This window comes from Heptranchias perlo, chromosome 13, assembly GCF_035084215.1.
Source record: "Heptranchias perlo isolate sHepPer1 chromosome 13, sHepPer1.hap1, whole genome shotgun sequence".
Lineage (NCBI taxonomy): Eukaryota > Metazoa > Chordata > Chondrichthyes > Hexanchiformes > Hexanchidae > Heptranchias > Heptranchias perlo.
In genome coordinates, this window is record NC_090337.1 from 23,173,042 (window position 1) to 23,197,329 (window position 24,288).

Sequence of the window (24,288 nt, forward strand, 5' to 3'; positions counted from 1 at the left end):
AAAGTAAATATTATGAACAAATTATTCAATTAACATTTCCTAAGAACAAACAATCCCAGGGATATGACAGGAGGTCACCATTGGGTGATTGTGTGTGGATTTTGATGTTTCCTTGCTTTTGTTGGGTATTTGCTGAGTCTTCAAGACAGCAAGACTTGAGTGAGTCTAACACATTCTTAGATGCTTCATTAAAAAGATGGATTATCTATGATAGCTTACTGGAATCATTGAGGCTCTTCCTTGAAAAACTGTCAGCTTGAAATTGTTGGGATTCACAACCAATATCATTTATTCTTCCTCCGACGGACCAATTCAGAGTCCGATCAGTGGATACCTTCTCCAATGCTTTGCGCAGATGACGCATGTCTAGTTGACCATTTGGTGAAGAAAAACTCCGGCAAGACAGGGCTGCTTGTGCTATCACTTTTCTTTTCCTTCTTGCCTCATCTGAAGAAGGGTCAACTCCAACAGAGTTCTGAAAATAAAGCAGAGTTTTTCTCACTGTGACAGTTAAATATGACAAGTAAAATGATTGCTTGGTTTCTCGAAACAGCATAAGATGTAACTGATCCGTTAATATTGCTTCCATGGTTAATCTATCATACAGTTCACACCAGTATGGTGTGGGACATGTATTAGATTAATATTCTAAAGGTTTACTTCATTTGCCTTGGAAAAGGCTGGCAGAAATTTTCTTCAGGAGTTTAAATGGGTTGGGTAGAGGACATGTTAGAATTGTTTGTACATGGTCTGTGGAAAAACTGAAGGATGGAGTAGCTTTTTCTCATTCCATGCTTTCTTACATTCTTATGATCCTATTTGTTTGTGATGGAACTAATTTTTGAGTATCAATAACGCCTCCTAAATATAAAGTTGAAACTATGGGCGCTAAATTGGGCCATGGAACGCCCATTGTTTCGACGCTACACGGCCTCTCTGACATCCAAGATGGCTTCTTGGATGCGCACGCACCTTTCCAATGTGACATGTGCCGGACACCATCTTGGTATAGGAGTTAGCGCAGGCGCAGATAATGAACGTTGGAATCATGTAAAGTAGGGAGAAAATGACTTCAATCAGTGTGCAACACTGATTTAAAGTGATAGACACCATTTTGGGACTTAACACTCAACTCAACGCACAGTCTTAACCCCAACCATCTGAACGTGTCTTAGAGTGCCTGGAGGACCCCCCCACCAGCGCTATTTAAAGGGACTATGCAGGATTTACAGGTTAGTGGCTGGATTATTGCTTCTGGCTGCCGAGACATTTGTAACTGTTTTTGGAGGTCTCTTAGACTTGAATACTAGGATGCGGGGACATAGCCTAACATTTAGAGCCAGGACGTACAGGAGTGAAGTTAGGAAATGCTTCTACACGCAAAGGGTGGGAGACTTTTGGAACGCTCTTCTGCAGACGGCAGTTGATGCTAGCGCACTTGTGAATGTTAAATCTGAGATTGATAGGTTTCTGTGAAACAAGGGTATTAAGGGATATGGGGCAAAGATGGGTATATGGAGTTAGGTCACAGGTCCACCATGATCTCATTGAATGGTGGAACAAGCTCGAGGGGCTAATTGCCACCACCACGGCTGCCTCCTGATATGTGCCACCTTCTCCTGTAAGAAAGCGCGACGTGTGTCTGGGTGATGTGCCTGTCATGGTTGAATAGCTGACAGTGTGTGTGGCCTGTGAGTTGTGGGTGGGCGGCTTGAAACAATGGTAATGTGTAAGGGTGAGAGGAAGCATCTGGTTGGAAGAGTTGAGTACCAATGGAAAGAGTTTGTTGGTAAGTAGGGGATGGGGGGGTGTAGTGCATGGTGCAGTTGGTAGGAGACGCCACTTGACAGTTGACCTCACTCACCTTGACCACTAATGTCAAAGCATTGAACTTCTTCCTGCACTGTATCCATGTTCATGATGCTATGCACCTGGCATTGATTTCATCCCCCACTGCCTCCCACTGCCTTTTGGATATATGTCTGGAGGGCCTATTGTCCCCCCACCCCCCCTGCGGATACATCCTTCTGTCCACCTCTTGCACCCAAGGTCTCTAGTGTATCAGCAGAGAACCTTGGTGCACGCACTCTCGCAGGCCTGGTAACCCTCAAATCGGCAGATTGGTGAGGTCTGGCATGCAGATTGGAGGATGTGGGATTTAGTAGTGCCCAACCTTTATTTAATGTTTTAACATAACTCATCAGTGTGTAAACATAGGGATGGGACCTGCATCTGTGTTTTACGTATGCGATGTTTGATCTCTGTTCAGACTCTGTGCAGACAGTAGACTGTTATTTTCAGCAAATAACAGGTACCAGCTACCTTTTAGAGATTTCTAAGAAACATCCTCCCTTTAAGAGATTGGGCTCCCCTGCTGGTGGAAAGTGCAAATTGCATTGATTCTACGTGCAAGGCCCGGAATGGAACGCTGATTGCAGGTTAGCACTCGGGTTGGCCGAAACTCGCCTCCTGCCTCGACAGTGGTCATTGGACACGGGGTAATAGCGCATCATGCTACCCATGCCCAAAAACGGCCCTTATCCAATTTTCTCCCCCTATGTTTTGTGTGTGAATAAATCAGAATCACAGAAATCCTTCAGCTCTCTTAATCGATGAGCTTCATTGGAAAATATAGTCTCATCTCTAAATTTATGGAAAAAGCCCAGAAAAGAAATTCTACCAGACAGCCTTCAAATCTGAACTTGGTCTTTCACAAGCTCTTGTACACACCATCTGACCTGTCTCATTCCAGTGACCTTAAATTTCTGCATATGGAAACTAGTAAGTTGCCTTGATTTCAACCAAGAAGAGGTGGGGTATTAAGGTTTTGATGGTCAACTCATCGTATCTCAAGTTAGAATAGACCCCTAACCAGGCATGTCCATCTTCACCTCCTCTGTATAATCTCTAACTTGCATCTTTCTCACAGTTATGAGTCCTTTGTTCTAGCTGCTTCCTTATCCTTAAGAAGTACATGCAGCTTCTAATGCGTGGATGTACAGAACACTACAGCCTTCTTCACAGTGGGACAAAGCCAAAACTTGCAAAACTAGGGGTATCAGCCTTGAAGTACTTTTCATTTGTAACTTGGGCTCAGCCCTATTAGAAGACACTGAATGTAGAAGGGTTGACTGAACTGCCTTGGTAAACTGAGCACAGGCTGGAATTCAAAGACTCAACCTTCATCTCACTTTTCAATTTAACAAAGCAGTTTCGTTGTTGCTTAAATAGATTTAAAAGACCTCTTATTCATGTATTATTATTAATAGAATATACTAGGCAATTTACTTACCTTACCATTAACTGATTCAAAATTAGATAATGCTTTTTTTGATGATTCCGAACGCAGCAAACTTTTCTGTCCCTGATGTGCAATGCTTTCTAAACCATGTGGGAGAGATGCTATTTCCCTGTCAATATCCTGAGGCTCTGTAGAGTCACTGCTATTTGAGCCACGGGTAGGTGTGCTTTGGTCCCGAATTCCTTTCTCACTGCTGATGGAACAACGTGTCAACGTATACTGCTCCTGGATATACGAGGAATGGGAGATACGCTTCCTTAAGTCATTGAATGGGTCAGCCTCTGAATCTGAAATTCCAAAAATAAATATATATATAGAATCTATAAGAATATTGCTCCTCTTACTCTTGTGAAATAGTGTCACACTTTTTTTTTACAGTTCTTTAGACCATGAAATTTTAACAATGGTAACACTAAGGGTTAAATATTTACTTGTATATTTGGCATGCATTTTTCATTTGGAAATGTAGAAAGTGACTGCATATTTCTCTTTCTTTTGCCATGTGTCAACCAGCACTAGAGTTTGGGAAACAAACTCATGAAAAGGTGTCTAATGACTATCATCCCTGGTCTAGGGTTGGAGGAAGAGGTTTTCATGGTTTCAAATTGCTCCAAGATGCTTGGTTATGGAAATTTGGATCTAAATCAATCCTTAGTGGTAGAGTTGGTAATCTGACACCTGAACCAGGCAGGTCTGCAGTATTTCAGGGCAGTGTTGATGATTCACCAGCTAAAGCTAGCGCACTAATGAAATCTGGAGTGGTGGACCTGACATCAGGGACTAGGATTCTTCCCCTTAGACCCGGATAACCCCGCAACCAGGTAGGATGATTGCGACTGGACAAACAATAGGATGCTTAACAGTATTCTGTATTGGAAATCTGCTTTAGCTGATTAAACTCCTGCCGTGCCCCTCTACACACTTGGGGGTTCCAAAGCCTTAGATCTGCCAACCTGTGCCTAAGGTCTTTGGACTCAGGTAAGTAATTTTTATCCCTATGGAGAGAAATTGTGCACCCTATATTGGGCAAACAGAAGTTCTATATGCATAGATTCCTCAGTAACTTGGTTCAGAGACATAAATGTGGCAATGGGTTTCTATACATGTCAGACACCCAGCTCACCAACATAAAAATTAAAATGTCATTGACATGGTTCAGGTATGCCTTTTGGATTAATAGTAATTTTATAACAACTTATGACTGAAACGCTACTGGAAATATTTCACTGCTAACGCAGTGAATAGGCTGTAATAGTAAGTATGAATAAAAAGCACTCTTTGAGCTGGTTGAGCTGCTCCTTCTTGGGAGGGAGGGAAAATCATCAGCCATCTTGCCCTGTTAAGTATGCTCCTTTTGATATGGTGGTGGTTCAGGAAATGGCCCAGACCATTCTGTCCTTTGAGTTCAAGAGACAGCATGAAATTGAGAAGGTTCTACAGGAAGGGCAGGGAGAACAAAAACGAGAGATTAAAATTGGGTGAAGAAATAGTCAGATGTTCCTATGCCTTACATTTTTCATTTTCCTCGGCATTAGCACCAGAAAATTCTATTGAAATCTCACGGGAAATCTCCTTTAGCGCCTCCTCAATGTCATTCTTTTCAACAGGGAAAGGTGATTTGATTCCTTCAGTCGAGACTGATGCAGAAGACTCATCTAGAGCCTGGAAAACGGAGTTGGCTGAACCCTTTAACATTGTTTTAGAAATGTGCTGCTTCACCTACAATAGAAGGAACATGCCCAGGTATTTAACTATTATTTTTCAATATTAAATAAATATTACATGTGTACATGTACATAAATACCAGTGGATCTCCCATGGAATTATTCACAGTAAGTTGGCAGAGAATCACTGTTCCCATAGAGAAAAATCTGCATTACCTTTAATACATTATTAGCAGATCTCCATTGTATTGTTTACATTAAATCTGTTTTGTAAGGAGGTTCCAATTCCATGTATCCATGGATTTCCCACTCACCGCCCCCTTCCCTCACGGGTTCCCCTTCATTGGTTCCTCCCCCCCAGCCCCCCCCATCCAATAGCTGGCTTTCCCATGCCTTGACCGCAACTTCCCTACTGTAGAGAATGCCTCTTCCTCACTTCCCTCCTCCCCTGCTGGCTGGCTTTCCTATATCTTGGTGACCCCACTCCCTACTAACTTAAATATTATAAGAAGATGTTGACTTAATGTAGACTTGACTTACAGCATTCTTCTTCCTTTGGAATCCAGAAAGATCATAAATGACACCATAGCCATTCAGATGGTCCCCTGGGTACAGAGGTCCAATTTCACTGGGAGAAAGTAGAACTTCTAAAGTATCTGGGAGATACCATTCGATGGTGATGTCACTCATAGCTGGCTCAATTGCTTTCTTTAAGGATTTTATCAACTGATTGAAAAAAATACAGCATTAATATTCAAATGCATATGTACTGGCCTAGAATCTTTATTGATACCACAGTGGGCATGTGACCAGGCCCACAGTGTCTACCAGAAGACAGTCAACTTAAGTACATTAGGATTTCATTCCATGGAGAGTTGGTTTTGTTGGGATTGAGTGTTTAATCAACTGTTGCACAATAGACCCCGTGCTCAAACCCATGATTTAAAAGCAGATAAGTTTAAGAGCCTTAACAGTTTTTCCCTTTTCCCTACATTGCTTATGTATTATTGAGGGTACCTTTGACGAACAAAGTAACAAAGTAACAGCAGACACTGCTGGAAACTCTGTTATTTTAGTGAGAACAAATAAGCCAAAAAAAGCCAAAACGTAGAATTTCATGATTATGGTATTCTTTGTTGTGAATATAACCTATAACCAAAACTGGGGCTACTTTGTTGAAGAACCAAAAGTTGCTAAATATTATGTGTCCAACTACATAAGAGAATGACTGAGTGAACATTTTCTTTCCTCAATTCTATTTTCAATATTGCTAGAAAGTTATGTTTAAATAATTACATGGACCCTATTCTTTGATTGGATATTGAACTGGCACAACTAGCTGTCCAAGGCAGAGCTGAAAGGAAAATGGAACCCTGCCTAAGGACAGGGTGGATTACATTGTATGTCCTATACATGTCCTTATTTTCTGAATCGTCATCTTTATGAAAAAATTGTGAATATCCTGTTCACATAACTACAATGAGACTATTCCAAATCGGGGATAAAATTAAATCAAACTGCTACATGGACAGGTACTACACATATCTATATTTAATCTGAACTAGCAAGAGAGGGGGCACTAACATAGAATCATAATCAGATAACTGCAGCTCTAATCTGTGAGGTAGCAACTACAGCACAACTGTATTGTTAGGTTATACTAGTTCTGTGGAATTTCAAGTATCATTAAATCAGATCTATAACAAAATAAAAATCACCTGTTTGATATTTTATTTTTTATTCAAATTTAATTGCAGTAACCTACATACTCAGAAGGTTATTGATGTGACTTATTACTTGGACAGCACAAGGCATGTCAAATAGAAGAAACTGGTCCATACTGATAAAGAAATTAATAGAACAAGTGATACTGATTTTCAAAAGATTAGACCCAGTTAATGTGATACAGTTTACAAGTCAAAAATGAAGGCAAGGAACTGTGATTGTAAATCAAAATGATATAATGACAATCGGGAGAGATGTATAATGGGCGGCTGATCCAGTATCGCCCATTTTACACTATTGCTCAAAGTCAAAATTACCCCCAATGTGTGCACATATTATTTAAGATTATCAGCCACTTACCTTTGGTTGTAGTCGTTCCCCTTCATTGAAAAATTCAAATGTTCCGCCTGTGACCTTTGCAACCCCACGCAGCAACCGCTTGCAGGCATTAGGACCCAGACCATAACTGAAACATCTAATGGAATGTCATGTTAAAGTTGTGGCAATGCAACTATATCCTTTTCTATACCTTATCTTTAAAACTATTATCATGAAGCTAGGTAGCAATATTAATTGTGAGGTAAAAGGTTTGCTTAATGTCTGAATGTGTAATGCTACTAACCCTGAACGCTGCCGTCACTTTAACATGAACAAATTAGAGTTATGTGGCGAATTTTGCAAGTGAAGTTTTCTTTAGAGACATATTTTTGTTTGGTTCATAGTTAAAGGCATTTGGTGAGTTCTTGTTGACCTTCCCAATTCTTCCCTTCCTCATAACCAAGTAATGAAAGGAGCATTATGAACCAATAGTATTAAACACTAATTGGATGTAGCATCTAAGAATCAAATTGAATAGCTTGGATTACTGCCATGAGAGGACAGGCATACTATGCTAAAATACTTCACCGTCAGACAGTAAAGATGTTTGGATTTTAAATGAATGCTTGATAATTCTGAAGCAAAAGCTTGTACCTCCTCAACTACAAAACTGTTAGTTTTTGTTAATGGGTCACTTCTTTTTCAATCCATACTGGCTTTTCCTTTTACTGTAGTGATACAATTATGGACAGCAATTTGCTATTAATGCTTACATGCACAAGCTTCCTATTATGTTATATAGCCAGATGTCAGACAGTGATTTATTTTTGACGAAACCACTAATTCCTACTGTTTCACATTTCTTACAGGTTACAGTGTTCAAGCAACATTGGACAAATCCAATTTAGCACATGTAATATATTGTTCAAAATAATAGATTCTCTGATGTAATGGTGCTTTAATTAAAGGAATGAGATTAGCTTGTGAAAGTCATATGATTAGGAGAAGCTAGAAGCTTTTGAGAGGAGCACTTAGTTTAACTGCTATCCATGTCAACCTTGTTTCATTTTCTTTGTATAATGAATTCACAAAATGACCAGTCTGTTAGACCTTATAAGAAACAAATAACTTACACAGCTTTCAAAATATGTGCATATTTTCCATTATACAATGACTACTACAGGGCACAATTAGTCTTGTCATTTGTTCTTCCCAAAGATGTACCACATTAAAAGGGTACTACATTAAAAGGCTTGATTAAGAATTATTGAACCTCATACAGAAAGGGAAGGCAAAGGGAAGACACTGCGACAATGGATGAACGGACACCGTGCAACAATCGCCAGACAGGAGGGTTCCCTCCCAGTCGGGGAACACTTCAGCAGTCAAGGACATTCAGCCACCGATCTTCGGGTAAGCGTTCTCCAAGGCGGCCTTCGAGACACACGACAACGCAAAATCGTTGAGCAGAAATTGATAGCCAAGTTCCGCACCCATGAGGACGGCCTCAACTGGAATCTTGGGTTCATGTCACGCTGCATGTAACCCCACCAGCGAAAAAAGTTATCTGTTTTTAATACAACTGATCATTCTCTCTCTTTCTCTTCCTTTCGGATGTTTCTTTCTCTCTCTCTCTCTCTCTGTCTTTGGGTTCTGACCGTTTGTATATTCAGTAGTCCTGTATGTAATGTCTGTCTAAACACTATTCAACTCCTTTGATTGCCTTGACAACGGGCAGTTGGAAAGATTATCTGTAATCACCAGGCATTGTTCTCGGACTATATATGCGGTACCTTCCATGGAATCCCACACTCACCTGACAAAGGAGAAAGCCTCCGAAAGCTTGTGATTTTCAAATAAAACTGTTGGACTATAACCTGGTGTTGTAAGATTCCTTACATTTGTCCACCCCAGTCCATCACCGGCATCTCCACATCAACAGCCAAGGCAGAGATTCAAATTCTTACCCTCTCAGCTAGAAGGCTAGTGTTCGAACACCAAAGGATGCTGAAACCACTTAATCTACTAATTTGTAGTATTGTTTGAAGGTAGAGAGCAGATTTTAACTATGGGTGGACTTCCGACAGGCAATCACTTGCGCCGCACACCTGAAGTCCCAGGGGACAAGCCTAAGCCATTTTGAAGGCCAGGCTTTACTTCCATAATCCCAGCAAGTTCAGGTGCTGGGGGGTGGGTTGGGAATTGCAGCAGCTCCACCATGGAGTTGAGCCAGAAATGTTCTCCTCAGAGTAGGGGTGCGAGTGGGTCAGCATTGGCTCGAAAATTTTTGTGGGGTCAGGAAGAGCCCTATATACGTCATAGGAGCCCAATTAGCATACTAGAATGAGGCTCCCACCTAAAACAGGTAGGTGCCTGGGCTACCAAAGTGGAGGCTCCCAGGAATATGGTGACAGGTGGGAATGGAGCGGGAACAGGGCAGTAAGTACAGCGCCACGATGTTCAGGCGCCACCACCCCGTTCCCATCTGGCGGAGCGACATAAAATCGGGCCCTAGAGGTTTTATTACAATCCTCACAAGTGACAGTTCTTGTATATTTGAAAATGTAATCTTAAAGAAATTGGTGTTTCGCCATAGCATCAATTGTAAGAACTAGTAATAACTTTAATGTGAGCTACGTGTGGTTTTGAGCAAAATCAAATTACAATTTTAAAGGGATGCAATTGTCCTTCACTAAAATACACTTAAATGTACTATTATCTCTGATATATTACAGAGCTGATTATGTGCTTCACCTCCAATGCTGGCATAAAATGCATACTATAAAAATGTATACTATTCAGTGAAATGAACTACGGCTTCCGACCCATCGATGGGCAATAACGTTTCATTTAAATAGATTTCTATTGCTCTTTTATGCTGGCCTGGTAAATTATGTCTGCGAGGAAATAACTTCACTCAGCACATAACAAAGTAGCCAAAAATGTTTGCGTTAAGTAACACCAAGGTCATTGAGAAGCCCTTATTCAAGGGTTCAGACTCTGCTACAAGGAGAGACTAAGACCTTAAACATTTCAGCTTTTAAAAAAAATAAAAATAAAACATTTTAAAATAGAAAAAAAGCACTGGAACAAACATGCTGGAATTGCAAAGTGAGGGGATTTATTGCAGCATTCACACTCTGAATCCTTGGTGGCAGTGTCTTTAGTCTTTCCGAGATAGACTGTAGCCCAGTTGTGTCTTTTCTTCCTTCAGTCATCCTGCTAAGGATCTCTTCAGAGTTTATAGGATAAAGAGAGCATTATCACATTATTTTTAATGTTCATTCCTATAGAAAAGAGATGGTTTACATTATGGGCAAATATGTTCACGAAATGAGTACTAGAAATGGAGAAGGAATTAAATGGAAATGGAATGTGCACTGATCAGTGAATGCTTTTTTGAAATAAAGATTGAGATCAATTGGTAGCACAATTTCAAAGGAGCATAATATTTTATCTAATGTAACCTGGATACAAAAGAAATATAACAAAAGTACCTTGCAGAACTTGCATTTTTTCGTACTAGCTCTATAATTTTCCCGGTATGGCTCACTGAAGCATCAGTCAAAATAAAGAGCTGCCGAGGATACCCACGATGCACAGGTTGTTTATAAATCCAAGATAAAGCACCAAGAATATTGGTGCCACCCATGTCAGCCCTCATCCTCTGAACATACTCACAAGCCAAAGATAAGGTCTCCTTTAAACAAACAAGAAAGTTGTTAGCCGGAGGTTGTAGAAAACGCAGGTAAGCTTCTAGAGATTGAATTATATAAACTTGTGACCTGGTAACTTAAACTGCTTGGATATTTGATTCCAAGTCAGAAGGTCATGGGCACTGCTCGTTGAGGTTTACTTGACGACCTCAGTTGGATTAGTCTCAAAGATTCAGATGGAGCATCAAATGACAATCAAGCATTTTGCCAAGAAGGGGAAAATGGGAAACAGGTGTTGTCCACATATCTGAAATTGCAGCTGCTCTTCGCTGGCAACTGAGTGAAAGAGTCAGCTAATATGGAAAGATGGGAACCCCAGACTGCATCTCACCCTCTCAAGTAACTGCACAAAAAGTTGCAAAAATAGCATTTGAAAAGAGACATTTTTAAAAATCACAAAAGTTTTGCCATTCCAACTTAAACTGTAAACTTATAAAGAAGGAGTTCACTTTTTTTTCAATTATGGGCCAAGGAAAAAGCAGCAAAATTGTAAGCATATTGCGGGGAATTTTTAGATATGTGGACATGCGGTTTTGCCAAGATAAGCCTTGGCTTTTGTCCATCTATTTTCCAGTCCGGACAGTATGCAATAATTAAAATATTAAAATTTGCCACTGGGGAATATTCAGATTGTGAAATTCTTCTTTTAATGAAAAACAGGAGAATGTTGATTATTCTCTGTAATTAATGGCTGTTAACAAAATAGAAAATTCTGGAAATACATGGGGTCAGTCAGCATTTGTAGAGAGAAAAGACAAGTTATTGTTTCAGGTGCATTCCCTTTTTCTTTTATTTTTAATTCTACTGTTGATGGAATCGCTTTATTTAGAAATTGCATATCTTAAAGGTGCATGTTCCTGCACTTTTATTACAGGATTGTTAATTTATAGGTAAAAGCAGGCATTCTCCCATTAGTTGTTAAAAGAGTCATTTCAATGCATTTGATACCTGAAATAAGGAATACCACTGATGGAATTGCAAGTACAGACATCCAGCTCAGCAGATACATTACTTTTTTTAAATAAACATGACATTTGAAACAGCTTTTGGCTAACTTTATCGCTGCTCTTGCTCTAATGTCAGAAAATTGGAAATGGGTAACCATTACTTCTGGCATACACCTTAGTAACACAAAATAACCACAGGAGTAATGCAGTATTGGAGTTCTTGTAAACACACCAAGCAGGGGCCTGATTTGCCCATTTGAAAACTGTGGTAAGCAAGTGGCAACTCCAAAAATTGTCTCCATGACTGCAACAAAATTGAGAAAAGTTATATTCCAACAGAGTGTGCAAATTTGGTTTATTTTTTTAATTTTAAGAGAGTAAAAGATATACAAAAAGACTTTAATCTTTGTTACAAAGAATTTATATCTTCTGAATAGTGACATCACATTGTCATAAATTGTTTGGCATGCAAATAAAAAAGTTCTGATGTAAGCAAACCACTATTATTCAGCAATGAGTTGACTACAAGCCCATATATATTTTCAATAATGTAATCTCCACATTTATCAAAAAACTGCAAGGTGGGAGAAGGTTCACTGACATTTGTGAAAGTGGGATATTATGTTCATCTCCACTTAGAGGCAAATATGAGGCTATCATCATTCAGCAGGGAACAGAATTTTTGCAGTATCCAACAGTTCAGGTGAGAAAGCATGATTCCTAATGCAAATTCTGTCAACCTAAGATTAAAAAGGAAACTGAGAGAGCAAGTAAAATGTCTTTTGTTCAGAAGGTTAAAGGAAATATGTTGCTAATTGCCCATTTGCCCCTGACAAAGTGATCATTGAAATGAAAGGTACCAATATCCCTTCCGTACTCCCCTCTGGTAATTCCTACAGCAGGGAGAACTTACATCATTACATGTCCGACTGGAAGAGAAGAGAGTCCTCACATTCGAGCCAAAGCCAATTATGTTCAGTAATGTTCGAGGTGGTAAACTTTTAATAGCAACTACCATGGCTTCCTAGAAATAAAGAAAAAAACAGAAAGCAGTAGCAATGAAACCCGTATCACTGAAATGATCACTTTTATACATATTGTATATCTAGAGGACAAGCTGTAAGTAATAATTGATAAATAATCAGTACATGCTACAATTTCTTACATTCTGCTGACAAAATCTCATTAGCTGGTGACAGGTTGAGCAGGAGTGCTCCTCCAGGCTGCCACATTTACATACATTACACCAGTGATTACAGTGAAGTACTGCAGTGGCTGTGAAGTACTTTGGGACATCCTGAGATTGTGAAAGGTGCTATATAAATGCAGATTCTTTCTATCTTTTGACATGTAAAAAACCAGCAGGTCCCGAAACATTACAACCACAGAAGTAAACTTGCCTGAGGCTGCCAGAACCTCATGGTGACAGGGTGATTAAACTCATCTGTGGCAAAGTAACAAGCCTGAGGAATGGAATTCCACTTATTGCATCCAGTATCAGCATCAGATCCAATATGTGTTAAATACAGTTCATAAGTCCCTTTACAGGATTTCAGACTTAGCTACACTCGCATAACATTTCTTCTGCCCACATCAGCCATTTTTTAGGGTTCTGAATGAGGTTTCAAACTCAGTACTGAATTATTTGTTTTATGCTGTGGATTCTTCTAGCAATTTGACTGAAATTTCACTGGACAACTATCACAGAGAGAGATGACAGAAATCACTATTTTTATTTGAAGCCAACCAGAGAGAGGGCAAGAAATTGTCCAAGTACGAACTACTTGGTGTGAGATAATTTCTAGTAATCTCTAGACTCTCTTGATATTTCCTAATTTTGCACTCGCCCTTTAGTCCTATGATTACAGTTTAAATTACAATTTGCATCCACATTATTCATGTCTTTCAGTATTTTGAGGAACTGGATCATATTTAACAACAACAACTTGCATTTATAGAGCACCTCTGGGTAGCTGGCGAAGAGAGCATGGGAATAGTCAAGACTGGAGGTGACAAAGCCGTGAATGAGGGTTTCAACAGCAGATCGGCTGAAGTATGAGTGGAAATGGGCAATATTACGGAAACAGAAGTAGGCTTTCTTTGTGATGGAGAGGATATGGGGACAACAGCTCAGATCGGTATCAAATCAGATGCTGATATTGCGAACAGTCTAGTTCAGCCTGAATCAGTGGCAAGGGTGTGCAGTTTGTGATGGTGGCCAAAGATAATGGCTTCAGTCTTCTCAATATGTAGCTGAAGGAAATTACAGCTTATCCAAGAGTCTGGCAACACAGAGACAGTGGAGGAGTCAAGAAAAGTAGTGGTGAGGTAGAGCTGAATGTCATCAGCGTGCATGTGGAAGCTGACCCCATGTCTGCGGGTGATGTCACCAAAAGACAGCATGTAGATGAGAATGAGGAGAGGGCACAGGAAAGAACCTTGTGGGACTCCAGAGGTAATATATAGGGGCAGGAAGAGAAGCCATTGCTGGAGATGCTCTAGCTATGATCGGTTGGTAAGAATGGATCCAATTGAAAGCAATCCCACTGAGCTGGACATCGGAGGAGAAGCACTGGAGGAGGACGGTGCAGTTGAACAGGTCAAAGGCTACAGAAAGATTGAGGATGGGGAGGAATAGTGCACCATGGTCATGGTCACGGTCACAGTGAATGTTATTTGTGACTTTGGTTTGGGCTGTTTCATTGCTGTGACGAGAGTGGAAAACTGATTGAAAAGATTCTCTCTCAGACTTCAGTCCAAGAATAAGACTTGTTGCTTTTCCCTCAACCATGTCCAATGTGTGGCTGATTTTTGATGTATATTAATGATCTAGACTTGGGTATACAGAGTATAAATCTCAAAGTTTGCAGATGACACGTAACTCAGAAATGTAGTAAACAATGTGGAGGACAATAACAGTCTTCAGGAGGACATAGACAGACTGGTGAAATGGGCAGACACATGGCAGATGAAGTTTAATGCAGAGCAATGTGAAGTGATACATTTTGGTAGGAAGAATGAGGGGAGGCAATATAAACTAAATGGTACAATTTTAAAGGAAGTGCAGGAGCAGAGAAATCTGTGGGTACACAAATCTTTGAAGGTGGCTTGAAAAGTCGAGAAGGCTGTTAAAAAAGCATATGGGATCCTGGGCTCTATTAATAGAGGCATAGAGTACAAAAGCATGGAAGTTATGCTAAACTTTTATAAAACACTGGTTAGGCCTCAGCTGGAGTGTTGTGTTCATTTCTGGGCACCGCACTTTAGGAAGGATGTCAAGGCTTTATAGAGGGTGCAGAAGAGATTTACTAAAATGGTACCAGGGATGAGGGACTTCAGTTATGTGGAGAGACTGGAGAAGTTGGCGTTGTTCTCCTTAGAGCAGAGAAGGTTAAGAGGAGATTTGATGGAGGTGTTCAAAATTATGAACGCTTTTGATAGAGTAAATAAGGAGAAACAGTTTCCAGTGGCAGAAGGGTCGGTAATCAGAGGACACAGATTTAAGGTGATTGGCAAAAGAACCAGAGGAAACATTTTTTTACACAGCAAGTTGTTATGATCTGGAATGCACTGCCTGAAAGGTGGTGGAAACAGATTCAATAGTAACTTTCAAAGGGGATTTGGATAAATACTTGAAGGGAAAAAACCTGCAGGGCTATGGGGAAAGGGCAGGTGCGTGGGACTAATTGGATAGCTCTTTCAAAGAGCCGGCACAGGCACAATGGGCCCAATGGCCTCCTTCTGTGCTGTATCATTCTATGATACTAATATGATACGATGTATAACGGTGATTGCAACTGGAAAAAGGAAAATGCTTGTTATAAGGGGAGAACAGTTCTTAAAATTTAAAACAAGTACACTTAGGAGAGGATTCAAATCTGTAATATAATTTCAGAGCTTAGATATCCCTGAGTTTCACTTTTATAGTTTAGAAGATGTTATGAAAACCATTGTTTCTGTTACACAATTCCTTACCAGCTATCTTTTATTTTATGTGCATTTTATTCACTGCAAGTATAGAGCAACTCACTTTTATGTTCTCTGGCCATTACAGCCTTGGCATCGTTCTTTTTTTACATGGAATATACAGCACAGAAACAGGCCATTCGGCCCAACAGGTCCATGTTGGTGTTTATGCTCCACACAAGCATCCTTTCTCCCTACTTCATTTAACCCTATCAGCGTATCCTTCTATTCCTTTCTCCCTCATGTGTTTATCTAGCGCCCCTTAAATGCATCTATGCAAGTTGCCTCAACTACTGCTTGTGGTAGCAAGTTCCACATTTTAACCACTCTCTGGGCAAAGAAATTTCTCCTGAATTCCCTATTGGATTTATTAGTGACTACCTTATATTTATGGCCCCTAGTTCTGGTCTCCCCCACAAGTGGAAATATCTTCTCCACATCTACCCTATCAAACCCTTTCATAATCTTAAAGACCTCTATCAGGTCACCCCTCAATCTTCTCTTTTCTAGAGAAAAAAGCCCCAGCCTGCTCAATCTTTCCTGATAAATATATCCTCTCAGTTGTGGCATCGTCCTATTAAATCTTTTTTGCGCCTTCTCCAGTGCCTCTATATCCTTTTTATAATATGGAGACCAGAACTGTTCACAGTACTCAAAGTGTGGTCTAAACAAGGTTCTATACAAGTTTAACATAACTTCTCTGCCTTTCAATTCTATCCCTCTAGAAATGAACCCCGGTGCTTGGTTTGCTTTTTTTATGATGTGGAGATGCCGGTGATGGACTGGGGTTGACAATTGTAAACAATTTTACAACACCAAGTTATAGTCCAACGATTTTATTTGAAATCTACAAGCTTTCGGAGGCTTCCTCCTTCCTCAGGTAAATGTCAGGAACTCCTCGGCTTCGAGGAGTTCCTGACATTTACCTGAGGAAGGAGGAAGCCTCCGAAAGCTTGTAGATTTCAAATAAAATCGTTGGACTATAACTTGGTGTTGTAAAATTGTTTACAATTGCTTTTTTTATGGCCTTATTAACCTGCATCACTACTTTTAGTGATTTGTGTATCTGTACCCCCCCCAATCCCTCCGCTCCTCTATCCCATTAAGACTCGTATTATCCAAGCAGTATGTGGCCTCCTTATTCTTCCTACCAAAATGTAATACCTCACATTTATCTATATTGAAATTCATTTGCCAATTACACACCCATTCTGCAAGTTTATTAATGCCTTCTTGTATTTTGTCACAGTCCTCCTCAGTATTAACTATACCCCCCAATGCTGGGTCGTCCGCAAATTTTGAAATTGTACTTCCGATCCTCAAGTCCAAATCGTTTATGTAAATGGTGAACAACAGTGGTCCCAACACCGATCCTTGTGGAACACCACTTCTCACCTTTTGCCAGTCTGAGTAACTACCTTTAACCCTACTCTCTGTTTTCTGTTTTGTAGCCAGCTTGCTATCCATTCTGCTACTTGCCCCTGACTCCACATGCTCTGACCTTAGTCATGAGTCTACCATGTGGTACCTTATCAAAGGCCTTTTGAAAATCCAAATATATTACATCTATTGCATTATCCTTGCCTACCCTTTTTTTTTACTTCTTCAAAGAATACAATAAGGTTGTTCAAGTATGACCTTCCCTTTTGAAATCCGTGCTGACTATTCTTTATTATATTTTCAGTTTCTGGATGTTTCTCTGTTACATCTTTGAGTAAGGATTCCATAATTTTTTCTATCACTGACGTTAAGCTAATTGGTCTATAGTTCCCTGGACTGGTTCTATCTCCCTTTTTAAATATAGGAATCACATTAGCTGACCGCCGGTCCTCTGACACTATTCCCTTTTCTAATGCATTTTTATATATGTTTAATAATGCCTCTGCTACCTCTTCCCTAACTTCTTTTAATATGCCTGGGGTTTTATCCTCTCTAAGTTTGATTAGTTTATCAATTATCTCCCTCCTTTCTATTTTAAATGTCTTTATGTCTATTTTGATCTCTTCTTCTAATATTATGCCCACCATGTTAGTCTCCCTGGTAAATACTGAGGCAAAATAATTATATAATATTTCTGCCATTTTGCTGTTATTACCTGTGAGTTTATCATGTGGCCCTATCCCTATCCTGATTTTTCTTTTGTTATTTATGTGTCTGTAGAATACTTTACTATTCTTTTTATATTCCTTGATAATTTACTTTCATAATTTCTCTTTGCCTTCCTAATTGTTTTTTTTAAACTTCTTTCTTAACCTTTTCATATTCTCTTTTGTCATCCTTTCCTTTGTTGTCTATGTACTTAAAGTAAGCTTTTTGTTCAGTTTCAATTTTGCCCTTATTTCTTTATTCATCCATGGTATATCATTACTGGCTAATTTGTTCTTGCTTTTTAGTTGGGTATATTTCTCCTGGACTCTATTGATCACCATTTTAAATGTTTCCCACTGCTTTTCCATTTCTTTGTTTATCAGTAATTTTTTCCAGTTTACTTTTACCTCGTTCCATTCTCATCCCCTGAAAATCAGTTTATTAATTTGGTCTTTGTCTAAATATGTCCTTCTCAATCTTTATCATAAACCTTATTATGTTGTGATCGCTATTGCCTAAATGTTCCCCATACACTTACTCCTCTTATGGTTCATTTCCCATTACTAGATCCAGCAGTGCTTCCTCTCTTGTTGGGCTTTTTACATACTGGGTAAGAAAGGAGTCCTGCACACATTGTAAAAACTCCATTCCCTGTACCCCTTTACCTACCTTTTCTTGCCAGTTTATTTTGGGATAATTAAAATCTCCCATGATTATTATTCAATGTCCTTTACTCATTTCACATATTTGCTTACATATTTCGTCCTCCACCTCCTTTCCACTATTAGGTGATCTGTAATATACTCCTATTAGCGTGATCAATCCCTTCTTATCTTTTATTTCAATCCATTTGGATTCTGTTTCTATCCTTCTGTTAGTTATGTGCCTTTTTTCTACAGCCATTGTGTTATCTCTAATTAGTTCACCCCTGGCCTCCTTCTCCTTTACTCCGGGCCTGTATGTGACTCCAGTCCCACACCAATGTGGTTGACTCTTAACTGCCCTCTGAAGTGGCCTAACAAGCCACTCAGTTAACCCACCACCTTCTCAGGGCAACTAAGGATGGGCAATAAATGGCACCCTTGCCAGCGATGCCCATATCCTGGAAATGAATTTTTAAAAAACACAAAAAAAACAAAATAAGGAATGATATACTAATAATAATTAACAAACTGTGACCTATTAAAGAAGGGTTTCCAACAGAAATTGGATTTTACTTAAATGTTAATAAATGTATAAAAAAAGGAAAATCTTTTTGACTTATTCAAAATTCACTGCACGTATTTGTAAGTAACCCACTTTTATTTTCTCTATATTAACGCCACTCATGCTGCCACTTCTGTCGATAAGGAATATAATTTCCCTGGTCACATTTCCAAAATCTGTTGGGATGTCGTGGAGATCGGGGCAAAAGTTCAGCATCAGCACAGGATTGAATGTGATGTCTTTATGAAAGCGTTTCCGCACAAAATCAACCTGCAAGAAGAAGGCACTCATTGTCATCGACATCTTTGATAGTCACAGTATAATATTTACATGTTATAACATAGCAGGATTATTGCCAGAGTCATAGAATGTTAGTAATAGTACTTGCATATACATATTGACTTAGGGGGCTCAATTTTGAAATGGTGGCGGGTTGGCAGTGGGGGGTGGGGGTGAAAGTGCACCTGGCAAACCCAAATTAAAAAACTTACCGTTTCCAACACGATCGTAATGTAATTGATGGTGATTAAAGTTCCTTCCGGGTTTCGCGCCCGGCAGCCCCTGATTGACAGACTGACTGCCGACAGGAGCTGTAATGCCAAGGGGGGGGGGGCGGGGGGGGGGGGGGGGAGAGAGAAAGAGAAAGCAAGACGTCATCCGGCACTGGAACGGAAGATCGGGGGGGGGGGGGCGCGGAGAGGGGAAGATCGGTGGGGGGGAGAGTGGAAGATCGGGGGGGAAGATCGGGGGGAGAGGGGAAGATCAGGGGGAAATGGGGAAGATTGGGGTGGGAGGAGGAAGATCGGGGGGAGAGGGGAAGATCGGGGGGATGGAGAGGGGAAGATCGGAGGGGGGAGAGTGGAAGATCGGGGGGGGAAGTTCGGGGGGAGAGGGGAAGATCGGGGGGGGGAAGATCGGGGGGAGAGGGGAAGATCGGGGGGAAAAGGGGAAGATTGGGGTGGGAGAGGGGAAGATCAGGGGGAGAGGGGAAGATTGGGGAGAGGGGAAGATCGGGGGAAAAGGGGAAGATCGGGGGAGAGGGGAAGATCGGGGGAAAAGGGGAAGATCGGGGGGAGAGGGGAAGATCAGGGGAGAGGGGAAGATTGAGGGACATCGGGGGGGTGAAGAGGGGGAGATCAGGGGGACATAAGGGGTGAAGGGGGGATTGGGGGGACATCGGGGGGGGAAGAGGGGAGATTAGAGAGGGAGACATCGGACATCGGAGCAGGGTGGAAAGGGAGGTTGATTTTGTGTTTTAACTTTGTGCAATGGTTTGTTATTTAATTTATTTCGTTTATTTTTGCCTGATCCGACCCTTTGCGCCTGGTTTCACGAGGTGTGAATCAGAAGCCATGGGAAAGCTGCCCAGGTAAGTTAAAAATCGTTCTAACTACCTAATATGTCACAAGTAAAGTGCTTTAAGTACCTCAGTGAGGTACATATGGTTCTTTAACAATCATCCCGCCGGCTTTAATTGCCAGCGGGACTTCCGGATTCGGGTCGCCTGCGCGCACACAGGTGCGTCTGTGGGGAACTCGGAAGTTGGCGGGTTGGCACCGGCTTCCGAACCCGCTCTGCAATTCTGCAATTTTCGCAGCCCCCCTGCCCCCAACTCACCTGCAATTTAAGCTTAAAATCAAGCTCATGGTGTCAAAACATATCAAAGCACGTGACGGACTGAACTACTATTGAAGTACAGCATTGTATGACAGAAAACACTTTCTACACCAGCATCCTCCCACAAATAGCAGTAAGATAAATGATAAGTTATTCTTTGGCAGTATTGGTTGAGAGAGGACTGTTGAGCTGAGACAAATTTCCACCCCATTACATTTAAAATCTTTGTCCTCATCCTTAAATCCTTCCATGACCTCACCCCAATATATTTCTGCATTCTTGTTCAGCCCTATATCCCCTCCTGAATGCTCCATTCTTTTGACCACAGGCTCTTCTGCATCCAACTCCACCCTTTCCTTTAACTATTGGTGGCAGGGCCTTCAGTCGCTAATGGTACTATTCTCTGAAACTGCACCTTTGTACCACTCTCTCCATCTTTAAAAACCTTCTCAAAAACCATCTCTTTGAACAAACCTTCGGTCATCCCTCCAAAACTCTCCCTTCATTTCCTTACATTTATTTGTGAAGCACTTTGGGTGTTTCTTTATATTAAAGGTTCTATATAAATGTAAGTTGTTCTTGTTGCCTGTTTTGTTTTTTTTCCTCTATTCTGACTGGACTTCTTTTTGGTTTGAATCAGCGTTCTCCTTTCTCAAACCAGGTAGAACAAGCTCATAGATTATGAATGCAATGGAGCTGAGCCTGAGGCTTTGACATTGGCCCGAGAATGTACATAAAAATCGTATTGCAGCCTCTGTAGAATTAAATTCCAAATGAATTGCCTGGGGATTAGCACATGGTGGGCGCTAAATTGGGCCGTGTAGCACCCGTTGTCTCAGCGCTACACGGCCTCTCCAACATCCAAGATGGCGTCTTGGTTGCGCATGCACGTTTCCAGTGTGACGTGCGCCGAACGCTATCTTGGTGTAGGAGTTAGCGCAGGCACAAATACCGAACGCCAGAAGCATGTAAAATAAGAAGAAAAGGGATACAATCAGAGTGCAACGTTGACTTAAAGTGATAGACACCATTTTGGCACTTAATGCTCAACTCAACGCACAGTCTTAACTGCGACCATCTGAACGTATCTTAGAGTGCCTGGAGGACCCCCACCAGAGCGATTTAAAGGGACCATACAGGATTTACAGGTTAGTGGCTGGATTATTGTTTCTGGCTGCCGAGACATTTGTAACTGTTTTTGGAGGTCTCCTATACTTGAATACTAGGACTAGGGGACTTAGCCTAACATTTAGAGCCAGGACGTGCAGGAGTGAAGTTAGGAAATGCTTCTACATGCAAAGTGTTGGAGAAGTTTGGAACGCTCTTCTGCAAACGGCAGTTGATGCTAGCTCAATTGTGAATTCTAAATCAGAGGTTGATAGATTTCTGTGAACCAAGGGTATTAAGAGATATGGGGCTAAGGCAGATATATGAACCATGATCTCATTGAATGGCGGAACAGGCTCGAGGGGCTAAATGCCACCTCCACTTGCTGCCTCCTGTTATACACCGCCTTCTCCTGCAAGAAAGCGGGATGTGTCTGGGTGATGTGCCTGTCATGGTTGAATAGCTGCCAGTTTGTGTGGCCTGTGAGTTGTGAGTGGGCAGCTTGCAACAGTGGTAATGTGTAAGGGTGAGAGGAAGCATCTGATTGGAAGGATTGAGTACTGATGGAAAGAGTTTGTTGATATGTGGGTGATGGGGGGTGTAGTGTGTGGAGCAGTGAATGCGGCTAGTGGTGCAATTGGTAGGAGACGCCACTTGACAGTTGACATCACTCACCTTGACCACACATGTCAAAGCATTGAACTTCTTCCTGCACTGCATCCATGTTCATGATGCTATGCGCCTGGCATTGACTTCGTCCCCCGATGCCTCCCACTGCCTGTTGAATATATGTCTGGAGGGTCTCTTGCCCCCCTGCGGATTTGGATGTCCCTCCTTCTGTCCACCTCTTGCACCAAGGCCTCTAGTGCATCATTAGAGAACCTTGGTGTACGCACTCTTATAGGCCTGGTACAAACTCAGATCGGCAGATTGGTGTGGTCTGGCATGCAGATTGGAGGATGTGGGATTTAGTGGTGCGCAACCTTTATTCAATGTTTTAGCATAACTCATCAGTTTGTAAACATAGGGACGGGAGCTGCATCTATGTTTTGCATGTACGATGTCTGATCTCCGTTCAGACTCCGTGCAGACAGCAGACTGTTATTTTCAGCAAATAACAGGTACCAGCTACCTTTAAGAGATTTTTAAGAGACAGCCTGCCTTTAAATGATTGGAGCTCCCCCTGCTGGTAGAACGTGCAAGTCGCATTGAATGTTCGTTTAACGCTGATTCAGAACGCTGCCTGCAGGTACGTCCCCAGGCCTAACGAAAGACTCATCCCGTCTGCACAGGGGCCATTGGGTACGGGGTAATAGCGGATCGTGCTACCCCCGCCCAATAATAGGCCCCATCCAATTTTCCCCCCACGTATTTAGGAAGAATAGCAAATTTCCTGTTTGCCGTGTGTTTGTTTAATAAAGTGCTTTTGGTACAAACTATTTCATTCTCTCTCTGAAACTGGGCAGATGGCATGCATGAAAGTTAAGTAAATGGCATTAACTCTCCTTTGGAGTCACACTCCATATATGAATTTGAGATGGCCAGTCAACTTATTCACTTTTGTTATGGATAGACCATTAATACATTTTGAAGCTGCTACGTGACTGTGGATCATTAATATGTAATTTGTGTAGCACAGCATAGGACAAAAGGATGCTTTGTTATAATGGGATGAAAGTCTTTTGTATCTCCTAATCTGTTTGTTATAATTTTTTGTATGTTTACGTGCTGATCCCAGGCTAACAAAAATTGATCACACATTGCTTCATTTGAACTATTTAATCTACATTTCAGTATTAATGTTTGATTATAGTTAACATTTTGGACAAACAGTATGGTAATAGTTTAGGTAATATGGGATTTATTCTGCTCTTATATTTCACTATTTCATCCAGTAGCTGGGGAACTAAAGGGATGAAGTATTCTGCGAACAAGGGAAGATGTGACATTAAAATTGGCAGCATTAAGCTATCACTGTATTTCTAGTCACGCCTGCCTAATTTTTGTCTATCAAAGGCCAACGGCTCTTTTCTTCAAAGTATTAAGAGCATAGACATAAGGTCTGGTGCTTTGTGAATTTGCTGCAGTTGTAACCTAGCAGCCAATTTTTTCAAGGACACTGTTCCTTATGGGTTCCAGAAAATTAGCCTGCAGCAATAAGGGGGGTAGTTTTAACCCCCAGGGACGGGTGTGTTGGGTGGGAAGGTTACAATTGTCAAATTCTCAAACCCAACGCCAAGCCACCTCCAATTTAAACGGAGGCGGGTTTGGCTGCGTGCGCGTTGCCTGCTCGCCGGAGGTGGGTCGAACATTATCACATGCCAATGAGACGCATTGAAGAGATTTCAACAGGGATTTGAATTTAACGCCTCCAGCAGGGGTCTCCCGGAGCTCAGGGAACTCACCAGTGAAATGGAGGCGAGATTGAGCGGCACCTCATGGGGGGTGTTTAAAGTTCTGATTACCCAATATTAATAAAAGCATATTGCTTACAACTGCTTTCTCAGTTCCCTCTGGCAAACGTTTTGCAGAGAGTTCTTGGGATCATAGATATGTTTCAGAAGTTTGGAAGCTTTCAAACGGACAATATCAGGATGGTGGGGGGCAACATGGATGTTTTCGACATGGATGAG

The 24,288-nt window shown here is 41.1% G+C and overlaps 1 protein-coding gene across 3 annotated transcripts in view; it reads right to left on the reverse strand.

Moving 5' to 3' along the window:
- vwa5b2 (von Willebrand factor A domain containing 5B2) overlaps nt 1-24,288 on the reverse strand; it is a 121,234-nt gene that overhangs the window by 19,023 nt on the left and 77,923 nt on the right. For all 3 annotated transcript variants that reach the window (XM_067995153.1, XM_067995151.1, XM_067995152.1), the window contains exons 8-15: nt 19,025-19,201; nt 12,585-12,695; nt 10,506-10,708; nt 7,051-7,165; nt 5,506-5,691; nt 4,813-5,020; nt 3,293-3,588; nt 220-475 (exon numbers count right to left, since the gene is read on the reverse strand). In XM_067995153.1, coding sequence (XP_067851254.1) covers nt 220-475; nt 3,293-3,588; nt 4,813-5,020; nt 5,506-5,691; nt 7,051-7,165; nt 10,506-10,708; nt 12,585-12,695; nt 19,025-19,201 — 1,552 coding nt within the window. The remainder of the gene's footprint in view (nt 1-219; nt 476-3,292; nt 3,589-4,812; nt 5,021-5,505; nt 5,692-7,050; nt 7,166-10,505; nt 10,709-12,584; nt 12,696-19,024; nt 19,202-24,288) is intronic.